Genomic DNA, 24996 nt, shown 5'->3' with positions numbered 1-24996 from the left:
AAGTTGAGAAGAGTGGAGATGTCTTCAACTGTTAGGTTGGGGTAGGCCTGACAGACTCTGATTGGTCTGTCAGGCCTACCAGCTGATATATGACACGTCAGCAGCATGTCGGATGACGCTTCTGAGGAAGACTGCAGTCTCAGTCGAAACTGTCAAGCAGGTAAAACACATCTCCTTACACCTTCTCTGTCTGAATGTAAGAAAACCTTAAAATATTCAAATTAAGAAGACAGTATGAACCTTATCAATCCACAGTGAAAAGTTGTGGATGGTACCAAAAGAAGCGTTCCTTAGCGTCCCCATGTAGATCTAGTACTAAAAGGTGGAGCTAGAAACTCTGCAGTCTGATTGGTCAGTAGAGGACGGTCTCCTGGTTTTATGTAACCTCTGTTCATACATCAGTAAACTACTACTATAAAATGAAAGAGAAATAAATAACTTCATTCACTGGGCCGACTCCCGGCAACTTTTAAGGTGGAACGTTAACTTGTAATGTTACTCCAATGCATGAGTTGATGACGTGAATCCATCAGCACACCTTAAGTTTGAAATAAAGGCTTTTTAACTCCATTCAAATGCATCTGTTCCTGCTCCACGCATGAGTGCCTGAAGTTCATCTTTTGTTATCAGGTTCGAAGGTCCAGGTCCGTTTGGTGAAAACGAGTCTTAATCAGCAGGCTTAACAACGAGTCGGGATGTTTCAGTGTCAGTGTGAGATTAACGGCTCGGTGTCAGGTGTTAACTGCTGCCGCGAGGCTTCTGTCCAGAACATGGCAGGCAGTGATGACATCACCTTGTTCTGTGTTAGCTAACCAAGCAGACCATTTTTTCCCCCGTTAAAGGTTTTTTTGGGGGAGTTTTTCCTGATCAACTGTGAGGGTCCAAAGGACAGAGGGATGTTGTATGCTGTAAAGCCTCTGAAGCAAATTGTGATTTGTGATATTGGGCTTTATGGACTATTTCATTGCTATTCTGTTGCTAGGGCAACAACTTTGGTCCTTGTTTACGTCCTGTCAGCTTCTGCATTAACATACATTCAAACAGGAAATACAAAGGGACCTATTTAGAATGTTTATGTTGTCCAGTTTGAAACGGTCTATAAATAAAATTGATCGACTGATTGATCGAGAGCAGGAGGAGAGCGTCTCATGGAGGCGGTCCTTCAACGTTGCACCAAACCACATTAACAGCTGATCTACGCCCAACATCACTCACAGACTCTGACTCTGGGAAACACTGATCATCATAAGATCTCATCATAAGAAGCTCCCAAAAAAAGACTTTAAAACATGTGAACATAATTTTTCAGAGAAGTTGCAGTGAAATCAAACATTCAGTAAAACTGCCCACAACATCCTGAAGGGACTGACGACAGGAAGCAGCTCCACATTTTCCCATCAGCCACCTGTAAACTCAGGCAGAGGATGAGATTAGCGAGCCAGGACAACTTCATGCTCATGGAAATTAGCATAGCGAAGCAAGCTTCACATAACGGTCCAAACAGTTAGCATAGCATGCTAATGTGTCCACTGTCCTCTCAGCGGCCAGTGATACATCTTAAAATGCTCATTTGACTTCCTGATTGTTGATTGTTGAATCAGCATGACATCAGAGGTGGATACAGGTGGGCAGCAGGGGGCGGGGCCACACTGCCTCACTGCCTCACTTGGACTATAAAACGATGTCACAGTTGAGAGGCCAGTGAATACACATCATGTTAGTTTAGCATTAATGATCAATGGCTCATCATTCTGATCAGCTGAGCAGGAAGGCTGATTATTTCCTCCTCACACTAACTGATGATGATGATGATGATGATGATGATGATCATCATCATCATCATCATCATAACAACCGACCAGCCCCCAAAGATACTTCCTGTCCTCTCTGAACCCCCCACATGTTATCCAATCACAGGAGTCCCTCATCTCTCTGTGAACCAATCAGACCCTTGGAGCTCCTGGTTTTATGACGTCACGTTCCTGAACACGAACATGCAAACACAAGGAGAGCTGTCATGCACCAGTCAGCCAATCAGCATCCGTGGGGTCCTGACCCTCCCTGTTACCTGTGATGTCACTAATCAATAACATGATCAGGAGACACCTCTGTTTCTTTATGGACGACAACTCGTGTGACCGACAGCTCAGGATGCTGCCGTCGGGCCTCGCTGAGTGCCGCCGCCAGAGCCTTCAAGAAAGACACGAGGATCAAATCCTGGTCTGAGTCCTGGTCCTGGTCTGGATGGTTAATCCAGATCTGTACAGGTCTGTCCATGGTTAATCCAGGTCTTTACAGGTCAGTCCGTGGTTAATCCAGGTCTGTATAGATCTGTCCATGGTTAATCCAGGTCTGTATAGATCTGTCCATGGTTAATCCAGGTCTTTACAGGTCTGTCCATGATTAATCCAGGTCTGTATAGATCTGTCCATGGTTAATCCAGGTCTTTACAGGTCTGTTCATGGTTAATCCAAGTCTTTACACGTCAGTCCATGGTTAATCCAGGTCTGTATAGATATGTCCATGGTTAATCCAGGTCTTTACAGGTCGGTCCATGGTTAATCCAGGTCTTTACAGGTCTGTCCATGGTTAATCCAAGTCTTTACAAGTCAGTCCATGGTTAATCCAGGTCTGTATAGATCTGTCCATGGTTAATCCAGGTCTTTACAGGTCAGTCCATGGTTAATCCACGTCTTTACAGGTCAGTCTATGGTTAATCCAGGTCTGTATAGATCTGTCCATGGTTAATCCAGGTCTGTATAGATCTGTCCATGGTTAATCCAGGTCTTTACAGGTCAGTCCATGATTAATCCAGGTCTGTAGTCTGTATAGATCTGTCCATGGTTAATCCAGGTCTTTACAGGTCAGTCTATGGTTAATCCAGGTCTGTATAGATCTGTTCATGGTTAATCCAGGTCTTTACAGGTCAGTCCATGGTTAATCCAGGTCTGTATAGATATGTCCATGGTTAATCCAGGTCTTTACAGGTCTGTCCATGGTTAATCCAGGTCTGTATAGATCTGTCCATGGTTAATCCAGGTCTTTACAGGTCAGTCCATGGTTAATCCAGGTCTGTATAGATATGTCCATGGTTAATCCAGGTCTTTACAGGTCTGTCCATGGTTAATCCAGGTCTGTATAGATCTGTCCATGGTTAATCCAGGTCTTTACAGGTCAGTCCATGGTTAATCCAGGTCTTTACAGGTCAGTCTATAGTTAATCCAGGTCTTTACAGGTCAGTCCATGGTTAATCCAGGTCTTTACAGGTCAGTCTATAGTTAATCCAGGTCTGTATAGATCTACCCATGGTTAATCCAGGTCTGTATAGATCTGTCCCTGGTTAATCAAGGTCTTTACAGGTCAGTCTATGGTTAATCCAGGTCTGTATAGATCTGTTCATGGTTAATCCAGGTCTTTACAGGTCAGTCTATGGTTAATCCAGGTCTGTATAGATCTGTCCATGGTTAATCCAGGTGTGTATAGATCTGCCCATGGTTAATCCAGGTGTGTATAGATTTGTCCATGGTTAATCCAGGTCTTTACAGGTCAGTCTATGATTAATCCAGGTCTGTATAGATTTGTCCATGGTTAATCCAGGTCTTTACAGGTCAGTCTATGATTAATCCAGGTCTGTATAGATCTGTCCATGGTTAATCCAGGTCTTTACAGGTCAGTCCATGGTTAATCCAGGTCTGTATAGATCTGTCCATGGTTAATCCAGGTCTGTATAGGTCTGTCCGTGGTTAATCCAGGTCTGTACAGGTATGTCCATTGTTAATCCAGGTCTTTACAGGTCAGTCTATGGTTAATCCAGGTATTTACAGGTCAGTCTATGGTTAATCCAGGTGTGTATAGATCTGTCCATGGTTAATCTAGGTCTTTGCAGGTCAGTCTATGGTTAATCCAGGTCTGTATACATCTGCCCAGGTCTGTACAGATCTGTCCATGGTTAATCCAGGTCTGTATAGATTTGTCCATGGTTAATCCAGGTCTGTATAGGTCTGTCCATGGTTAATCCAGGTCTGTATAGGTCTGTCCATGGTTAATCCAGGTCTGTATAGGTCTGTCCATGGTTAATACAGGTCTGTACAGGTATGTCCATGGTTAATCCAGGTCTTTACAGGTCAGTCTATGGTTAATCCAGGTCTGTATAGATCTGTCCATGGTTAATCCAGGTCTGTATAGATTTGTCCATGGTTAATCCAGGTCTGTATAGGTCTGTCCATGGTTAATCCAGGTCTGTACAGGTCTGTCCATGGTTAATCCAGGTCTTTACAGGTCAGTCTATGGTTAATCCAGGTCTGTATAGATCTGTTCATGGTTAATCCAGGTCTGTACAGGTCAGTCTATGGTTAATCCAGGTCTTTACAGGTCAGTCTATGGTTAATCCAGGTCTGTATAGATCTGCCCATGGTTCACCCTATGGACCCGAACGACATTAGTGCATCCAAATTCACACCTGTTCGTCTCTATTGATTTTCTCCGCGACCGTGCTTCATAGCGAGAAGCTACACATATCATGTGAAACCGCGGAATTGTAGCTTTACGACAAGACCAAGCACTCGGTAGTACAATGTTTTCACAGCGAAAAAAAAAGATAAATTTACACTAAAATTATGTATAACAGAGCTTTCATACAGCTTCGCACACACATTACTCTTGGATGGATTACTCGTGAATGCAGACTCGCACCGAAATGCCACGCATATCACATGAAAGCGCAGGAGCAGAGCTTTCCAGTGATACCACACATCATTGTGCAGTCATCCCATCATGCTATGAATCCAGATCAATTGTCTACAAAATAAAAACCTGATGAATTTCTTTACAATCCATTATACAGCTCTTGTTATCAGTCACTTCATATAGTGAGGAATATCATATCTTACCACGTCTTAGGCTTGCGTGTGTTTCTCCCTGTCTATCCACATTTGTAGTCCGGCTTTCAAGATGCAAATATCTCCATATTGTCCAGTTGACACTCCATCAAACTTTGTATGACAAGACCAGCCACTTCACCTTTGTGCACCCAGACAACTGCAGCCTAATTATGCATGCATGACAGGGCCGTAGTCACCATATACATTGAGGGGGACACGTGCCCCCCCATGCCCAAAATGCCCCCCCAATATATAACTGAAACTGAAAAACAACAACAAACTTTGTTTACTGCAAACAAAGTGGCAAATATTATCTTGGAGGACATCATTGCACTTGGTTGACTATTTTTCTATGATCTTAGATGTAAATATTGCATGTTTCTTTTAGATAAAACACATTTTTGACTTGTGAATGAGTCAATGGAATTTCTTGCAATAATAATGAAAAAATACTGGCAAACATGTCAGCCTGGAACAAACCACATGTTTTGGACAGCTGTGAAGTGACAGAATGTCCCACCATCATGGTTCTAATATTGCCAGATTCCAGAGAGTCTCCCCTCTTCATATATGGCAGAATATGTCAACTTCCAACTTGCTGTGGTGAGATACATGTAAAAATGTAAGAATTTAGTAACACAGATTTGTTTTTTTCATTGATATAAAAATTAATATAAAATACAGGCACATAGAAGGACATGAAATGGTAAAACAACAATGGCAAACCTGGATAGCCCAGATTATCCTGAAAAAAAACAAGATATAGCATGTGTATGTAGCCTTTATAATGACTGTGATATGAGCTTAAAAGTAAAGGCAGGAAAAATACCCCAAAAACGCCTAGGGCCCATAGGGTTAATCCAGGTCCGTATAGGTCTGTCCAGGTCTGTATAGACCTGTCCATGGTTAATCCAGGTATGTACAGGTCTGTCCATGGTTAATCCAGGTCTGTATAGGTCTGCCCAGGTATGTACAGGTCTGTCCATGGTTAGTCCAGGTATGTAAAGGTCTTTCCATGGTTAATCCAGGTCTGTATAGGTCTGTCCATGGTCAATCCAGGTCTGTCCATGGTTAGTCCAGGTATGTAAAGGTCTGTTCATGGTTAATCCAGGTTACGTTACATGGTTCATCAACAATAAAGTTACCTGGTCATGGTCAATTTCTGTGTCTCCAGAAATCACAATTCTCTTTTCGATCCTGGTCTCTGAAATCCCACCTTTGACCGTCTGAAGACAAAGACAGACAGAGAGGGACAGGAAGACAGAGACACAAAGAGAGGGACAGTCAGACAGTAGGATCATGTCTCACATTTGTCCTAGTTTCTGTGTCTGATTGTTGGAACGGTTCTATTTCCTGTTTAATATTCTGACATCGTCACAGTTTCTGCTGGAAAAGTCTGACTGACTGTGGTGATGTTTGTGTTACCTTGGTGATGTGTGTGGTGGTGGTGGTGTTGGCGGTCTCAGCGGTGAAGGTCTGGGAGCTCAGCAGCAGACCAGCAGGAGGATCAGAATCCGCTCGGCTCTGAAACACAGGAAACAGTATTGTCTTCCTGTTGTTGTTTCGTTGCCGTGGAAACAGAGTCAGGTGTTTTAACTACAGGCTGAAACATGAAGTTCCTGGTGTCAGACACAGACCGAACTCTGATCAGTTTACAGTCAATAATAAATATCTTAAATTAATCATCTGTGAACACACAGAGACAGATGGTCCTCACCCCCGGAGCTTCATATGTCAGAGTCTTCCTCATCACAGGGACCTCCTGAAGGACACACAGAGACAACTGTCACATGTTGACAACTCAGACAACTTCATGATGAGGAGACATGTCCCTCAGACTGGTTTCACAGAGACATGTCCCTCAGACTGGTTTCACTGAGACGTGTCCCTCAGACTGGTTTCACTGAGACATCTCCCTCAGACTGGTTTAACAGAGACATGTCCCTCAGACTGGTTTAACAGAGACATCTCCCTCAGACTGGTTTAACAGAGACATGTCCCTCAGACTGGTTTCACTGAGACATCTCCCTCAGACTGGTTTCACTGAGACGTGTCCCTCAGACTGGTTTTACTGAGACATGTCCCTCAGACTGGTTTAACTGAGACATGTCCCTCAGAGTGGTTTAACTGAGACATGTCCCACAGACTGGTTTAACTGAGATATGTCCCTCAGACTGGTTTAATTGAGACATGTCCCTCAGACTGGTTTAACTGAGACATGTCCCTAAGACTGGTTTAACTGAGACATGTCCCTCAGACTGGTTTAATTGAGACATGTCCCTCAGACTGGTTTAACTGAGACATGTCCCACAGACTGGTTTAACTGAGACATGTCCCTCAGACTGGTTTAACTGAGACATGTCTCACAGACTGGATTAATTCAGACATGTCCCACAGACTGGTTTAATTGAGACATGTCCCTCAGACTGGTTTAACTGAGACATGTCCCTAAGACTGGTTTCACTGACATATGTCCCTCAGACTGGTTTAATTGAGACATGTCCCTCAGACTGGTTTAACTGAGACATGTCCCACAGACTGGTTTAACTGAGACATGTCCCTCAGACTGGTTTAACTGAGACATGTCCCACAGACTGGTTTAACTGAGACATGTCCCACAGACTGGTTTAACTGAGACATGTCTCACAGACTGGATTAATTCAGACATGTCCCACAGACTGGTTTAACTGAGACATGTCCCTCAGACTGGTTTTACTGAAACATGTCCCTCAGACTGGTTTCACTGACATATGTCCCTCAGACTGGTTTAACAGAGACATGTCCCTCAGACTGGTTTTACTGAAACATGTCCCTCAGACTGGTTTAACTGAGACGTGTCCCTCGGACTGGTTTCACTGAGACGTGTCCCTCAGACTGGTTTCACTGAGACATGTCCCTCGGACTGGTTTTACTAAGACATGTCCCTCAGACTGGTTTAACTGAGACGTGTCCCTCAGACTGGTTTCACTGAGACGTGTCCCTCAGACTGGTTTAATTGAGACATGTCCGTCAGACTGGTTTCACTGAGACATGTCCCTCAGACTGGTTTAACTGAGACATGTCCCTCAGATTGGTTTCACTAAGACATGTCCCTCAGACTGGTTTTACTGAGACATGTCCCACAGACTGGTTTAACTGAGATATGTCCCTCAGACTGGTTTAACTGAGACATGTCCCACAGACTGGTTTAACTGAGACATGTCCCTAAGACTGGTTTTACTGAGACATGTCCCTAAGACTGGTTTAATTTAGACATGTCCCTCAGACTGGTTTAACTGAGACATGTCCCTCAGACTGGTTTAACTGAGACATGTCCCACAGACTGGTTTAACTGAGACATGTCCCTAAGACTGGTTTTACTGAGACATGTCCCTCAGACTGGTTTAATTTATACATGTCCCTCAGACTGGTTTAACTGAGACATGTCCATCAGACTGGTTTTACTAGAACTAGAACCCCTAAGTAGAACAGGTTTAAGTGGGACAGGTTTAAGTAGAGCAGGTTTAAGTGGGACAGGTCTATGTGGGACAGGTTTAAGTGGAACAGGTTTAAGTGGAACAGGTTAAAGTGGGACAGGTTTGAGTGGAACAGGTTTAAGTGGAACAGGTTTAAGTAGGACAGGTTAAAGTGGGACAGGTTTAAGTGGAACAGGTTTAAGTGGGACAGGTTTAAGTGGGACAGGTTTAAGTGGAACAGGTTTAAGTGAGACAGGTTTAAGTGGAACAGGTTTAAGTGGGATAGGTTTAAGTGGAACAGGTTTAAGTGGGACAGCTTTAAGTAGAATAGGTTAAAGTGCGACAGGTTTAAGTAGAACAGGTTAAAGTGGGACAGGTCTATGTGGGACAGGTTTAAGTAGAACAGGTCTATGTGGGACAGGTTTAAATGGGGCAGGTTAAAGTGGGAAAGGTTTAAGTGGGACAGGTCTATGTGGGACAGGTTTAAGTGGAATAGGTTTAAGTAAAACAGGTTAAAGTGGGACATGTCTATGTGGGACAGGTTTAAGTGGGACAGGTTAAAGTGGGACAGGTTTAAGTAGAACAGGTTTAAGTGGGACAGGTTTAAGTAGAACAGGTTAAAGTGGGACAGGTCTATGTGAGACAGGTTTAAGTGTGACAGGTCTATGTGGGACAGGTTTAAGTGTGACAGGTCTATGTGGGACAGGTTTAAGTGGGACAGGTTTAAGTAGAACAGGTTTAAGTGGGACAGATTTAAGTACAACACGTTAAAGTGGAACAGGTCTATGTGGGACAGGTTAAAGTGAGACAGGTTTAAGTAGAACAGGTTCAAGTGGGACAGGACTATGTGGGACAGGTTTAAGTAGAACACGTCAAAGTGGGACAGGTCTATGTGGGACAGGTCTATGTGGGACAGGTTTATGTGGGACAGGTTTAAGTGGAACAGGTTTAAGTGGGACAGGTTTAATTGGGACAGGTGAAAGTGGGACAGGTTTAAGTGGGACAGGTTTAAGTAGAACAGGTTTAAGTGGGACAGGTTAAAGTGGGACAGGTTTAAGTGGAACAGGTTTAAGTAGAACAGGTTTAAGTGGGACAGGTTTAAGTAGAACAGGTTTAAGTGGGACAGGTTTAAGTGGAACAGGTTTAAGTCGGACAGGTTTAAGTAGAATAGGTTAAAGTGCGACAGGTTTAAGTAGAACAGGTTAAAGTGGGACAGGTTTAAGTGGGACAGGTTTAAGTAGAACAGGTCTATGTGGGACAGGTTTAAATGGGACAGGTTAAAGTGGGACAGGTTTAAGTAGAACAGGTCTATGTGGGACAGGTTTAAGTGGGACAGGTTAAAGGGGGAAAGGTTTAAGTAGAACAGGTCTATGTGGGACAGGTTAAAGTGGGACAGGTTAAAGTGGGACAGGTTTAAGTGGAAAAGGTTTAAGTGGGACAGGTTTAAGTAAAACAGGTTAAAGTGGGACAGGTCTATGTGGGACATGTTTAAGTGGAACAGGTTAAAGTGGGACAGGTTAAAGTGGGACAGGTCTATGTGGGACAGGTTTAAGTGGAATAGGTTTAAGTAGAACAGGTTAATGTGGGACAGGTTTAAGTGGAACAGGTTTAAGTAGAACAGGTTAAAGTGGGACAGGTCTATGTGGGACAGGTCTATGTGGGACAGGTTTAAGTGGGACAAGTCTATGTGGGACAGGTTTAAGTGGGGCAGGTTTAAGTAGAACAGGTTTAAGTGGGACAGGTTTAAGTAGAACAGGTTAAAGTGGGACAGGTCTATGTGGGACAGGTTTAAGTGGGACGGGTCTATGTGGGACAGGTTTAAGTGGGACAGGTTTAAGTAGAACAGGTTAAAGTGGGACAGGTTTAAGTACAACACGTTAAAGTGGGACAGGTCTATGTGGGACAGGTTTAAGTGGAACAGGTTTAAGTAGAACAGGTTAAAGTGGAACAGGTTTAAGTACAACACGTCAAAGTGGGACAGGTTTATGTGGGACAGGTTTAAGTGGAACAGGTTTAAGTAGAACACGTTAAAGTGGGACAGGTCTATGTGGGACAAGTTTAAGTGGGACAGGTTAAAGTGAGACAGGTTTAAGTAGAACAGGTTAAAGTGGGACAGGTCTATGTGGGACAGGTTTAAGTAGCAGACGTTAAAGTGGGACAGGTCTATGTGGGACAGGTTTAAGTGGGACAGGTTTAAGTAGAACAGGTTTAAGTAGGACAGGTTTAATTGGGACAGGTTAAAGTGGGACAGGTTTAAGTAGAACAGATTTAAGTAGAACAGGTTTAAGTGGGACAGGTTTAAGTGGGACAGCTTTAAGTAGAACAGGTTTAAGTGGGACAGGTCTATGTGGGACAGGTTTAAGTGGGACAGGATTAAGTGGGACAGGTTTAAGTGGGACAGGTTAAAGTGGGACAGGATTAAGTGGGATAGGTTAAAGTGGGACAGGTTTAAGTAGAACAGGTTAAAGTGGAACAGGTTTAAGTAGAACAGGTTAAAGTGGGACAGGTTTAAGTGGAACAGGTTTACTAGAACAGGTTTAAGTGGGTTCAGGTCTATGTGTGACAGGTTTTACCTCCTGCAGAGGTTTGGACTCATCATCATCATCATCATCATCATCATCACTGAGGTCAGATGGCTGTGTCTGATTGGCTGAGCAGGGGGAGCGTCCCGAGGTGGGGCAAGGTAAAGGTGGAGGAGGGGAGTTTTCTCCGAACCTCCACCCTTCCTCATCCTCGTCAGAGTCCTGGTCGTCATGGTAATGCTGAGACAGAATCCCGGTGGGTGGAGAGCCCAGGACAGACTGGGGTCTGCAGCTAGGACTGTTGTTTAGCTCGATGGTAGTTAGCTCCTTCTCACCGTGGCTAACTGCTAAGTTAGCATTAATGCTATACTGATTAGCGTCATTAGCATCTGGGCTCTGAGCCTGTCTGACTGCAGCCTCCATGGCCTCTTCCACTGCTGCCTGCGCTAACACACTGATAGCATCTTCACTAGTATCACTAGCATCGCCATCACTAGCCTGGCTACTGGGCTCATCATCGCTGACATCATCATCACTGACCTCGTGTTTATGTGCTAGACTATTAGCCTGGTTAGCATCATTAGCATTAATACTGTCATCATCACTAGCACATTCCTCTGTGACATCATCAGCATGCATCATGCATGCCCCTGGTGGAGGGGGCGGGGGGTTGCTAGGCGGGGGGCCCACAAGATTTCCCGCTGCTACCTGAGGCTGGTCCCCCATTGGCAGGTCTTGGTCACATGGCTCTGTCATCAGAAACACCGTCTCCACCTTCTCTGATGTCTGAAACAGGAAGTAAAGAGAAAAAGGACAAATGACTCAGGGCTGCAGGTGTTAGGAGGCAGAGCTACAGCTCAGCAACCACTCACAGTTTCATTCAGTCGTTTATCCACTAACGTTCAGGTACAGTCACTTTGCTGCTGATCAATGTCTGCAACAGTTATTGTCGGCAACAATGGGAAAGATGGCGCCCATGATGGCAAGCCGTCCACCTCGCTCCTCCTGTTGTCTCACTATATTGTTTGCTGCTGTCCTGTTTCTGCTGTTTTACGCCTGCCGACATGCGTCTGCTCTGCTGGTTTATGATCACCTAGCTTCAAAATCAGAGCCTCGTTTGAGACTCTATTGCCGTCAGATCGCTCAGTGTCTGACCAGCAAACAATTTCCCCTGTGCTGGCAGGTATATCCCCGATCACCTACGCCGACTGCCCTGTGTTTTATCCCGAAGGGAGCGCTTCCAGTACCACCAGCGGCTCTCTTGCCTCCTTTCCCAGAAAAAGCGCCTCAGAAGACGGGGAAAACGTGGCGGTGTGCTCGTCAGACTCAAGGCTTACCTGTCAGCCTCTTCCTCTCCCCCGATTGGCCTGCGCTTGGGACCTGCTCCTCCTGCCCGGCTCTCGATCTGGCGATGGGTCTGCCCCGTCTTTCTGGAGCTGTCGCCTCTGCTCTCACCGGTAGCTGGACCCTCTGCCCCCGCTCTGCTGTCGGCCTCGCGCCGGCGTCGGGACCGTGGCGTTCAGCATGGCAATCTCCGCCCGCTGAGACGCGCTGCAACATCAGCTAGTCTGGAGCGAAACCTCAGCATGGCCCTGCTTAATGCTAGGTCAGTAGTTAATAAAACTTTCCTGTTGAATGACTTCTTCAGCTCCCGCAAACTGGATGTTATGTTCGTGACGGAAACTTGGATCCCTGCTGGTGACAATACCCCGTTTTCGGAACTCCTTCCTCCAGGCTGCTTTCTTTAGCTCACCCCGCTCCTCGGGCAGTGGCGGCGGCATAGCCTCTGTATTCAAATCCAATCTCCAGTGCCGTCTGTCCCAGCCTGTGCCAAGCTATTGCAGCTTTGAATTGCAGCTTTTTGAATTTATCACCAATATGTCACCTCCCGTCCTTTGTGTCACTGTATATCGTCCACCAAAATACAGCAAAGTCTTTATAAATGACTTTGCGGACTTCCTGTCTGGGATCGTAGTGAAATACAACCACATTTTAATTTCTGGTGACTTTAACATCCACGTATGTTGTGAATCCCGTCCTCTGGCCAGGGAATTTTTAAACCTGATTAATTCTTTTGATTTTACCCAGCGCATAACTGAGCCCACACATGAAAAGGGGCATACTTTAGACCTTGTCCTGTCCTATGGTTTGTCTGTTTCTGTCAATGAAATCTGCGCAACAGCATGTATATCCGACCACCTACCTGTGCTGTTCACCTTATCTCTGCCGGGCTCGGCAGATAAACCTACCGCCCCTGCGCGCAGCCGGCGCGCTATAACCCCCATGACTGCAACACAGTTTTCTGCTGCTTTTACTGACTCCCCGCTATGTACACTAGATGAAAAATGTTCTTTTAGGGCTGACGACATATTGTCTCTTTTCAACTCCACATGCACTAAGATCCTGGACACTGCTGCTCCTCTCAGGTTAAAGCACACTAAACCATCTAGTCAGCCATGGTTAAATGAATCGACACACGCCCTCAGACGCGCATGTAGACACGCTGAGAGAAAATGCAAGAAAGATAAGCTCCTTGTTTCCCGACAAATTCTCCATGGCTGCCTGTCTGACTACCAGAGAGCTGTCAAAACTGCCAAAACTGCCTACTTCTCTGCCATAGTCTCTAATAACAGCCATAAGCCCCATGTTTTGTTTAATTTTCTTAACGCTCTCATTAATCCTTGTGATGTCTCCCCCTTGTACCATCGCCTTCCCTCTGTAATGACTTCTTTCTTTCTAAAAAAGCTTCTGCCCTCAGACCCACCCTCACTTGTGTCGGGCCCATCTCAGACTCCTCTACCCTCTGCCCTGCTATGCTTGACCACTTTGAGCCTCTGTCCCTCTCCCAACTCTCAGATGTAGTCAATCATCTGCGGCCTACAAAATGCCCCTCAGACAGTATAACCTCCCATCTTCTCAGGGAAGTATTTGACTCAGTTGGAGATACCGTCTTACTGCTGATCAACACCAGTCTCAGTTCAGGTTGTGTCCCCGTTGCCTTTAAGCATGCTGTGGTGAAACCTTTAATCAAAAAGAAAAATCTGGATCCCTCCATCCTCTCAAACTTTAGGCCCATATCTCAGCTCCCCTATTTATCCAAGGTTCTAGAGAGAGCAATATATAACCAATTGCAGTCTTTTTTAGCCCAGCACAACATTCATGAAAAGTTCCAGTCTGGCTTCAAACCTAGACACAGCCCCGAAACTGCCCTGCTGAGAGTCTTTAATGACTTGATTTTAGCTGCCGACTCAGGTAACTCTGTCATCCTGATGCTTTTAGACCTGTCAGCCGCCTTCCATACAGTTGACCACGCGATCCTGCTACACCGCCTCGGGCAGTCCATGGGCATTACAGGCTCCACCCTTAGCTGGTTCAGGTCTTATCTGACAGATCGGACTTTTCTGTGCAGTCAGGTCACTTTTCCTCTGCTGCAGCCCCACTGACCCGCGGAGTACCCCAAGGCTCCATCTTAGGCCCTGTTCTTTTCTTGTTGTATATGCTGCCTCTAGGTGATGTTTTTAGAAAGCACAAGATTTCACTCCATTGCTTTGCTGATGACGTCCAGATTTACCTGCCACTAAGGTCTCCAAGCAAGGACGCAGTGCAGCCTCTGCTGGATTGTTTGAGTGATGTCAAATCTTGGTTGAGCTCTAATTTCTTAAATCTTAATGAGTCCAAGACAGAGGTTATCCTGTTTGGAGGCCACATGTCCCCACGCAGCTCCGCAGATTTCCTGGGCCCCCTGAACCCCAACATTTGTTCCTCTGTAAAGAATCTCGGGGTGGTTTTTGATAGCCAATTCAAATTTGACAAACAGATCAGTGCTGTTGTCAAAACTAGCTTTTTCCAGCTATGTCTTCTAGCCAAAACCAAGCCCTATTTCTCAGCTGCAGACTTTGAAAGGGTGATCCATGCCTTCATAACCACCAGATTAGATTATTGTAACTCCCTTTATGTTGGCCTGGATCAGTCCTCCCTCAACCGTCTACAGCTCGTCCAGAACGCTGCTGCTCGCCTCCTCATGGGCAAGAAAAAGCGGGACCACATCTCACCAGTCTTAGCCTCCCTCCACTGGCTCCCGGTCCGTATTCGTATTCATTTTAAACTCCTTTTAATTGATTTTAAAGCCCTCAACGGTCTGGCCTCTCTGTACCTCTCTGAGCTCCTTTTGCGCCACACCCCAACCAGAACCTTAAGGTCTTCGGACCAACTACTGTTGGTGGTGCCAAAAACCAGACTAAAGTCTCAAGGTGACAGAACCTTCGCATCAGCTGCCCCCAGGATCTGGAACAGCCTCCCCCTTCACATTCGATCTTCCCAGTCCCTTGAGACTTTTAAATCCTCCTTAAAAACCTTTCTCTTCCACCTGGCGTATCATTCAGCCTGAGCACGATGATCTCAAGTTGTTGTTTTATTTATTTATTTATTTATTTTAATTGCTATTTTAATGTTTGCACTGTTTGCTCTGTCTTTTTATCGTTGTTTTCTACATCTATTTTATTTTTGTTATTGATGTTGTTTTAACTCTGTACCCCCAATGTGTAGCACTTTGGTCGACTGCCGTCGTTTTAAACGTGCTCTAGAAATAAATAAATGAAATAAATGACTTGACTTGACTTGACAATCAACGTCAGCGACAGTTATTGTTGGCAACAATCAACATCAACAACAATTAACACCAGCAGCAGTTATCAGCAGCAACAATCAACGTCAGCAACAGTTATCAGCAGCAACAATCAACATCGGCAACAGTTATTGTCAGCAACAATCTACATCAGCAACAATTTACGTCAGCAACGGTTATTGTCGGCAACAATCAACATCAGCAACAGTTATTGTCGGCAACAATCAACAGCAACAAAAGTTACTGTCGATAACAATCAACGTCGGCAACCATTATTGGTGACATCAATCAACATCAGCAACAGTTATTGGCAGCAACAATCAACGTCAGCAACAATAATCATCAACAAAAATCATCCTTGGCAACAATCAACGCCGGCAACTTTCATCTTCAGCAAAAGTTTTTGTCAGCAACAGTCGCAACGTACAAGTCCAAAATTATCTTTTAATTATTCAGCAACACTAACCCAACATTATACACAAGACACACACATCTGTCCACACCAACTGTTGTAAGTCGGGTGTTGAACATCAAGTGTAAACGTCCAGTGTTGAACGTCAAGTGTAAACGTCCAGTGTTGAACGTCAAGTGTGAACGTCCAGTGTTGAACGTCACATGTGAATGTCCAGCGTTGAACGCCGAGTGTGAACGCAGAGTGTTGAACGTCCAGTGTTGAACGCCGAGTGTGAACGCCAAGTGTTGAACGTCCAGTGTTTAACGTCAGGTGTTTAATGTCAACTGTTAAACATCGAATGTTGAATGTCCAACGTCGAGTGTTGAACATCCAGTGTTGAACGTCGAGTGTGAACGTCGAGTGTTGAACATCATGTGTTAAACGTTGAGTGTTGAACGTCAAGTGTGAATGTCGAGTGTTGAACGTCGAGTGTTGAACGTCGAGTGTTGAACGTTGAGTGTTGAACGTCCAGTGTGAACGTCCAGTGTTGAACGTCAAGTGTGAACGTCCAGTGTTGAATGTTGAGTGTTGAACATCGAGTGTTGAACGTCAAGTGTGAATGTCGAGTGTTGAACGTCAAGTGTTGAACGTCGAGTGTTGAATGTCAATGTGAACGTCCAGTGTTAAACGTCAAGTGTGAACGTCCAGTGTTGAACGTCCAGTGTTGAACGTCCAGTGTTGAACGTCAAGTGTTGAACGTTGAGTGTTGAACGTTGAGTGTTGAACGTCCAGTGTGAACGTCCAGTGTGAACGTCCAGTGTTGAACGTCCAGTGTGAACGTCCAGTGTTGAACGTCCAGTGTTGAACGTTAGCTGTGAACGTCCAGTGTTGAACGTCCAGTGTGAACGTCCAGTGTTGAACGTCCAGTGTGAACGTCCAGTGTTGAACGTCCAGTGTTGAACGTTAGCTGTGAACGTCCAGTGTTGAACGTCCAGTGTGAACGTCCTGTGTTGAACGTCGAGTGTTGAACGTCCAGTGTTGAACGTCAAGTGTGAATGTCCAGTGTTGAACGTCGAGTCTTGAACGTCCAGTGTTGAATGCCAAGTGTGAACACCAAGTGTTGAACATCCAATGTTTAACGTCAAGTGTTGAACATCCAGTGTGAACGTCCAGTGTTGAATGTCAATGTGAACGTCCAGTGTAAACGTCCAGTGTTGAACGTCGAGTGTTGAACATCCAGTTTTAAACGTCGAGTGTTGAACGTCAAGTGTGAATGTCGAGTGTTGAACGTCGAGTGTTGAACGTCCAGTGTGAACGTCGAGTGTTGAATGTCAAGTGTGAACGTCCAGTGTTAAACGTCAAGTGTGAACATCCAGTGTTGAACGTTGAGTGTGAACGTCCAGTGTTGAACGTCAAGTGTGAACGTACAGTGTTGAACGTCAAGTGTGAACATCCAGTGTTGAACGTCAAGTGTGAACATACAGTGTTGAACGTCCAGTGTTGAACATCAAGTGTTGTACATATTATAGCAAGAGTGTTGTACGTCGAGCCTTCACTTCTCAGTGTCGGTCGGACAGCTGATACATAAAAATGTCTGTATAAAAATCTATTTAACCTGAAAGTTGTTAATCCTCCGTGGAAATATAAATACGACAAAGTGGGACAGACAGACAGACAGACAGACAGGCACCTTGAGCAGGTTGTGCTCTCTGAAGGTTTTTTGTTCTCTGGCTGACTTCAGCAGAGCCGTCAGCTCAGGAGACATTTCATCAAATGTGGGTTTGGGCTGCAAACACACACACACACACACACACACACACACACACACACACACACACAAACAAACAAACAAACAAACAAACAGAGGTTAGAAAGGCAGACAGGTATGAGACAGAAGCTTTAGATTCTGTTTCATCAGGTAAAATAAAATAAAACTGAGTTTGATTCTTGGTAGAAACTGACAGCCATGCGGGGGGCGTGGTCACGCGGTGCATGGCCACACGGTGCGTGGTCACCAGGGATGTGTCGCACTGATTTGTTAGTAATTAATGATTAATTACTAACAAGTGCTTGATGTTAGCTGGTGAGCTGCATGACTGTCAACTTTAAACAGGTTCAGTTAATTTTCTCAGTGTCTACTGTCAAAGATGGAGTCTGGGCAGGGTCACCGTGAGGCGTATGATGTCATCAACCAAGTCAGACTCTGGTGCGAAGACGTCATCAGCTGAGTCAGACTCTGGCATGATGACGTCATCAGCCAAGCCAGACTCGGGTACGATGAAGTCATCAGCCGAGTCAGACACTGGTGTGATGCAGTGGTGTTGATCTGAACACAGTGGTTCGTTACAGGAAGTGATGTAATGAATTCTAGTGCAGTTCATTTGTGGTGATCAGACCACAAAGTGGTGAGTGTTGCATTCTGGGAGGTCTGACCTGGGCTAACGCCTCAATACATCTGACCAATGAGAGCAGAGAATGTTGTCACCTGACTTTACCTCACGTACCGACAGCAACAGCAACAGAACAAACAAACAAACAAACGTCTGAAAACAACACAAAATTTTTAAAAACTAAAAATTAATAATTAAAATCAGTAAAACTAAAACTGTAAAATATTCACACAGATCCATAAAGTTAAAAAAACAACAACTCAGAATTAAAATTCTAATAACTGTATGTTGTAACACTCGGCGCTCCCTCACCGGTCTCCTGACCTGACACTGAACTGTGACAAGAGTCAGGAGGTCACAGTAACGAATCAAACGTAGACCGACAGGAAGTGAAGAGCAGGAGGAAATAAATGCATTAAGAAGCCCCCCCCCCCAGCAGCCAATCAGAAACCAATTAGAAGCAATTAAAACTGAGTAAAGAAAATAAACAGCAGATGAAAGAGACCTGCTGAGGGTCCACCATTTTGATTTTAAGGTAGAGGAAAAACAAAATGGTGTCTGACAGGAAGTTTAACTGAACACTGCAGCTAGGATACTCTATCCTCACTGTAGGACACTCTGTCCTCACTGTAGGACACTCTGTCCTCATTGTAGGACACTCTGTCCTCACTGTAGGACACTCTGTCCTAACTGTGGGACACACTGTCCTTTTGTAGGACACACTGTCCTTTATAAGACACAGTGTCCTCAGTGTAGGACACTCTGTCCTAACTGTGGGACATTCTATCCTTCTGTAGGACACACTGTCCTTCTATAGGACACTCTATCCTAACTGTGGGACACACTGTCCTTTATAAGACACAGTGTCCTCACTGTAGGACACTCTGTCCTCACTGTGGGACACACTGTCCTAACTGTAGGACACACTGTCCTTTATAAGACACAGTGTCCTCACTGTAGGACACTCTGTCCTAAGTGTAGGACACACTGTCCTTCTATAGGACACTCTGTCCTAACTGTGGGACACACTGTCCTTCTGTAGGATACACTGTCCTTCTATAGGACACTCTATCCTAACTGTGGGACACACTGTCCTTTATAAGACATGCTGTCCTCAGTGTAGAACACTTTGTCCTAACTGTAGAACACTCTGTCCTTACTGTAGGACACTCTGTAATCACCGTGGGACACACTGTTCCCACTGTAGGACACTCTGTCCTAACTGTAGGACACTCTGTCCTAACTGTGGGACACTCTGTCCTTCTGTAGGACACTCTATCATAACTGTGGGACACACTGTCCTTTATAAGACACGCTGTCCTCAGTGTAGGACACTTTGTCCTAACTGTGGGACACTCTGTCCTCACTGTTGGACACTCTGTAGTCATTGTAGGACACACAGTCCTCACTGTAGGACACTCTATCCTAACTGTGGGACACACTGTCCTTTATAAGACATGCAGTCCTCAGTGTAGGACACTTTGTCCTAACTGTGGAACACTCTGTCCTTACTGTAGGACACTCTGTAATCACCGTGGGACACACTGTTCCCACTGTAGGACACTCTGTCCTAAGTGTAGGACACACTGTCCTTCTATAGGACACTCTGTCCTAACTGTGGGACACTCTGTCCTTCTGTAGGACACTCTGTCCTAACTGTGGGACACACTGTCCTTCTGTAGGACACACTGTCCTTCTATAGGACACTCTATCCTAACTGTGGGACACACTGTCCTTTATAAGACATGCTGTCCTCAGTGTAGGACACTTTGTCCTAACTGTGGGACACTCTGTCCTCACTGTGGGACACACTGTTCTTTGGGACACTCTGTCCTCACTGTTGGACACTCTGTAGTCATTGTAGGACACACAGTCCTCACTGTAGGACACTCTATTCTTCTGTGGGACACATTGTATTCACTGTAGGACACACTGCCCTACTTAAAGACACTCTGTCCTTCTGTAGGACACACTGTCCTCACTGTAGGACACTCTATATTCACTGTAGGACACACTGTCCTTCTGTAGTATACACTGTCCTCACTGGAGGACACAGTGTCCTTCTCTAAGACACTGACCTTCTATGGGACACTCTGTAATCGCTATGGGACACACTGTTTTAACTCCAGTCTGTTAATCAACCCTAACCTTAAACTAGACTATAATTCATTTGAAAGCCTTGTTCTTGTCCTGTCCTCACTGTAGGACACACTGTGCTCCCTCTAAGACACTCTATATTTACCATAGGACACACTGTCCCTCTGTAGGACACAACGTCCTCACTGTAGGAAACTATATTGACTGCCCCTCTATAGGACACTCTGTCCTCACTGTAGGACACACTATATTCACTGTAGGAAACTATGTCCTCACTGTAGGACACTCTATATTCACTGTAAGAAACACTGTCCCTCTGTAGGACACAACGTCCTCACGGTAGGAAACTCTATATTCACTGTCCCTCTGTAGGACACACTATATTCACTGTATGACACACTATTTTCACTGTAGGACACTCTGTCCTCACTGTAGGACACTGTATATTCACTGTAGGACACACTATTTTCATTGTAGGACACTCTGTCCTCACTGTAGGACACTCTATATTCACTGTAGGACACTGTCCTCACTGTAGGACGCTCTATATTCACTGTAGGACACTCTATATTCACTGTAGGACACTGTCCTCACTGTAGGACGCTCTATATTCACTGTAGGACACACTGTACTCACTGGAAGACACTCTATATTCACTGTAGGACACTGTCCTCACTGTAGGACACTCTATATTCACTGTAGGACACTCTGTAATCACTGTGGGACACACTGTTTTAACTCTAGTCTGTTAATCAGCTCTAACCTTAAACTAGACTATAATTCATTTGAAAGCCTTGTTCTTGTCCTGTCCTCACTGTAGGACACACTGTGCTCTCTCTAAGACACTCTATATTTACCGTAGGACACACTGTCCCTCTGTAGGACAGGCTGTACTCACTGTAGGCCACACTATATTCACTGTAGGACACTCTGTATGCACTGTAGCACACTCTGTATGCACTGTAGGCCATACTATATTCACTGTAGGACACTCTGTATGCACTGTAGGACAAACTGTTCCTCCGTAGGACACACTGTACTCACTGCAGGCCACACTATATTCACTGTAGAACACTCTGTATCCACTGTAGGACACACTATATTCACTGTAGGACACACTGTCCTCACTGTAGGACACTCTGTATGCACTGTAGGACACTCTATATTCACTGTAGGACACACTGTCCTCACTGTAGGACACTCTGTATGCACTGTAGGATACACTATATTCACTGTAGGACACACTGTCCTCACTGTAGGACACTCTGTATGCACTGTAGGATACACTATATTCACTGTAAGGACACTGTATGCACTGTAGGACACTCTGTATGCACTGTAGGACACACTGTTCCTCCGTAGGACACACTGTACTCACTGTAGGCCACACTATATTCACTGTAGAACACTCTGTATCCACTGTAGGACACACTATATTCACTGTAGGACACACTGTCCTCACTGTAGGACACTCTGTATGCACTGTAGGACACTCTATATTCACTGTAGGACACACTGTCCTCACTGTAGGACACTCTGTATGCACTGTAGGACACTCTATATTCACTGTAGGACACACTGTCCTCACTGTAGGACACTCTGTATGCACTGTAGGATACACTATATTCACTGTAGGACACTGTATGCACTGTAGGACACTCTATATTCACTGTAGGACACACTGTCCTCACTGTAGAACACTCTGTATGCACTATAGGACACTCTATATTCACTGTAGGACACACTGTCCTCACTGTAGGACACTCTATATTCACTGTAGGACACACTGTCCTCACTGTAGGACACTCTGTATGCACTGTAGAACACACTGTCCTCACTGTAGGACACTCTGTATGCACTGTAGGATACACTATATTCACTGTAGGACACTGTATGCACTGTAGGACACTCTATATTCACTGTACGACACACTGTACTCACTGTAGGATACTCTATATTCACTGTAGGGCACACTGTCCTCCGTAGGACACACTGTTCTCACTGTAGAACACACTGTTCTCACTGTAGGACACTCTGTATGCACTGTAGGATACACTATATTCACTGTAGGACACTGTATGCACTGTAGGACACTCTATATTCACTGTAGGGCACACTGTTCTCACTGTAGGACACTCTGTATGCACTGTAGGATACACTATATTCACTGTAGGACACTGTATGCACTGTAGGACACTCTATATTCACTATAGGACACACTGTACTCACTGTAGGATACTCTATATTCACTGTAGGGCACACTGTCCTCCGTAGAACACACTGTTCTCACTGTAGAACACACTGTCCTCACTGTAGGACACTCTGTATGCACTGTAGGATACACTATATTCACTGTAGGACACTGTATGCACTGTAGGACACTCTATATTCACTGTAAGACACACTGTACTCACTGTAGGATACTCTATATTCACTGTAGGGCACACTGTCCTCCATAGGACACACTGTTCTCACTGTAGAACACACTGTTCTCACTGTAGGTCACACTGTACTCACTGTAGGATACTCTATATTCACTGTCGGACACACTGTCCTCTGTAGGACACACTGTACTCGCTGTAGAACACTCTGTCCTCACTGTAGAACACTCTATATTCACTGTAGGACACACTGTGCCTCTGTAGGACACACTGTACTCGCTGTAGAACACTCTGTCCCACTGTAGGACACTCTATATTCACTGTAGGACACACTGTCCCTCTGTAGGACACACTGTACTCACTGTAGGATACTCTATATTCACTGTAGGACACACTGTCCTCTGTAGGACACTCTGTCCCTCTGTAGGATACTCTATATTCACTGTAGGACACTATCCTCACTGTAGGACACTCTGTATTCACTGTAGGACACTCTGTCCTCACTGTAGGACACTGTGTATTCACTGTAGGACACTTTGTCCCTCTGTAGGACATGCTGTCCTCACTGTAGGACAGTTTTTCAGAGCTGAAGTGTTCAGTTTGAAATTACTTCCTGTGACAGTGCTTTGAGACTTAACCCATCACTGTCAGGTCGCTGTGTTTGCATCTCATGCACGTTTCCATGCCAACCACCAACCAGCCAATCAGCATACCACTCTTGCCATGGAGGGTGATGTTCTGCCTGTCAGGTGACTTGGTGAGAGGGCGGGGCTTAGACTCAGTTCATCCAGAGGGGGTTTAAGGGAAGGGATGTGGAGGGGGCTCAAAGGTGAGATCACAGAGGCCCCGCCCCCACGGAAGTCCAGAGTCCTGGCTCCGCCTCCTCTGGAACCACCCCCACTGATGACATCACTGCCGATGTCAGCGATGCCGGTTAGCAGCTCCACTGGCGAGGTCGGTGTCTTCACCTCACGAATCGTGATCAGCGGTCCCCCTGTGATGACATCATCAGCGGTGGACAGTGGTATGATTCTGACCTGCTTGCCCATCTCAGTATTAGTTGTTGTCATGGTGACGTCTGGGCTGTCGTCCGTCACAGTCATGGTGACGACTCTTCCCGAGGCCGTGTCGTAGCTCTGCCCCACTGTGTAGCTCCTCTCTCTGATTGGCTGAGGAGGAGCTTGGTTTATCATGACCCCCCCCTCCTGGAGTGCACAAGTGAGCAACATCAAACACACTCGCGGCATTTCATTGGTAGTTCCACCTCCTGTCAGCTGACATCACACAGAGGCCGCTGGGAGGGCGGAGCTTCGATCTGATTATCGTCACTGTTCTTACAGTGAGGACATGATGTCATTCTGTTTATCTCATGTTATTTTATTTAGAGAACAGTGCACATTAATGAACATTGCTGTAAATGTGCCAGTGTTAGCCAAAGGCTAATTTTCAACTGTAGTCCTCCGGCATGATGTTAAAAAGACCTCAGGCCTTCTGTCTCAGGATCACTGTGTCCTGTCCTACTGTTTATCTGTCCTACTGTCTGTCCAATTGTCCTACTGTCTGTCCATTTGCCCTACTTTCTGTCCTACTGTCTGTCTGTCCTACTATATGTCCACCTGCCCTACTTTCTGTCCTACTGTCCGTTTGTCCTACTGTCTGTCCTGATGCTGTCCTATTGTCCTCCTGTCTGTCCTACTGTCCATCTGTTCCACTGTCTTACCGTCTCTCCTACTGTCTGTCCATCTGTCCTACAGTCAGTCCAACTGTTCATCGTTCTAATGTCCTGTATCTGTCCTAATTGTCTGTCTGTCCATCTGTCCTACTGTCCATCTGTCTGTCCTACTGTCCATCTTTCCCATTGTCTTACTGTCCGTCCTACTGTGCATCTGCCTGTCCTACTGTCTGTCCTTCTGTCCATCTGTCCTACTGTTCTACTGTCCATCCTGGACGAGGGATCCCTCCTCTTTGTCCCATTCTGAGGTTTCTACTATGATTTTAATGTTAAAGTGGAGTTTGTATTTTAATCAGCTGAGAGGGACAGAGGATAGAGGGACAGAGGACAGAGGACATAGGACAGATGGACAGAGGATAGAAGAACAGAGAACATAGGATAGGGGGACAGAGGATAGAGGGACAAGGGACAGAGGATAGAGAGACAGAGGGCAGATGACAGAGGGACAGAGGACAGAGGGACAAACGTGTCCTGTAACATCCATTTAAAGACTGTATGTATTTATTGATCTTCTTCTTCGG

General features: G+C 45.3%; 1 protein-coding gene across 15 annotated transcripts in view; it reads right to left on the bottom strand.

Annotated features, from left to right (window-relative positions):
• The window catches only part of LOC117265053 (protein 4.1-like), a 90864-nt gene that overhangs the window by 4596 nt on the left and 61272 nt on the right, over positions 1–24996 (bottom strand). For 4 of the 15 annotated variants that reach the window (XM_078162791.1, XM_078162793.1, XM_078162792.1 and 1 more), the window contains 3 exons: positions 23457–23948; positions 17566–17661; positions 10873–11643 (listed from right to left, as the gene is read on the bottom strand). In XM_078162791.1, coding sequence (XP_078018917.1) covers positions 10873–11643; positions 17566–17661; positions 23457–23948 — 1359 coding nt within the window. Of the gene's footprint in view, positions 1–2068; positions 2191–6025; positions 6107–6305; positions 6405–6597; positions 6643–8281; positions 11644–17565; positions 17662–23456; positions 23949–24996 lie in introns of those variants that run through there. The other 11 variants (XM_078162802.1, XM_078162803.1, XM_078162804.1 and 8 more) reach the window with 9 other exon arrangements.

The sequence above is a fragment of the Epinephelus lanceolatus genome, chromosome 20, assembly GCF_041903045.1.
Source record: "Epinephelus lanceolatus isolate andai-2023 chromosome 20, ASM4190304v1, whole genome shotgun sequence".
Taxonomy (NCBI): domain Eukaryota; kingdom Metazoa; phylum Chordata; class Actinopteri; order Perciformes; family Serranidae; genus Epinephelus; species Epinephelus lanceolatus.
The sequence above is the reverse complement of the archived record's forward strand: the minus strand, read 5'-3'. Positions and strand labels throughout refer to the sequence as shown.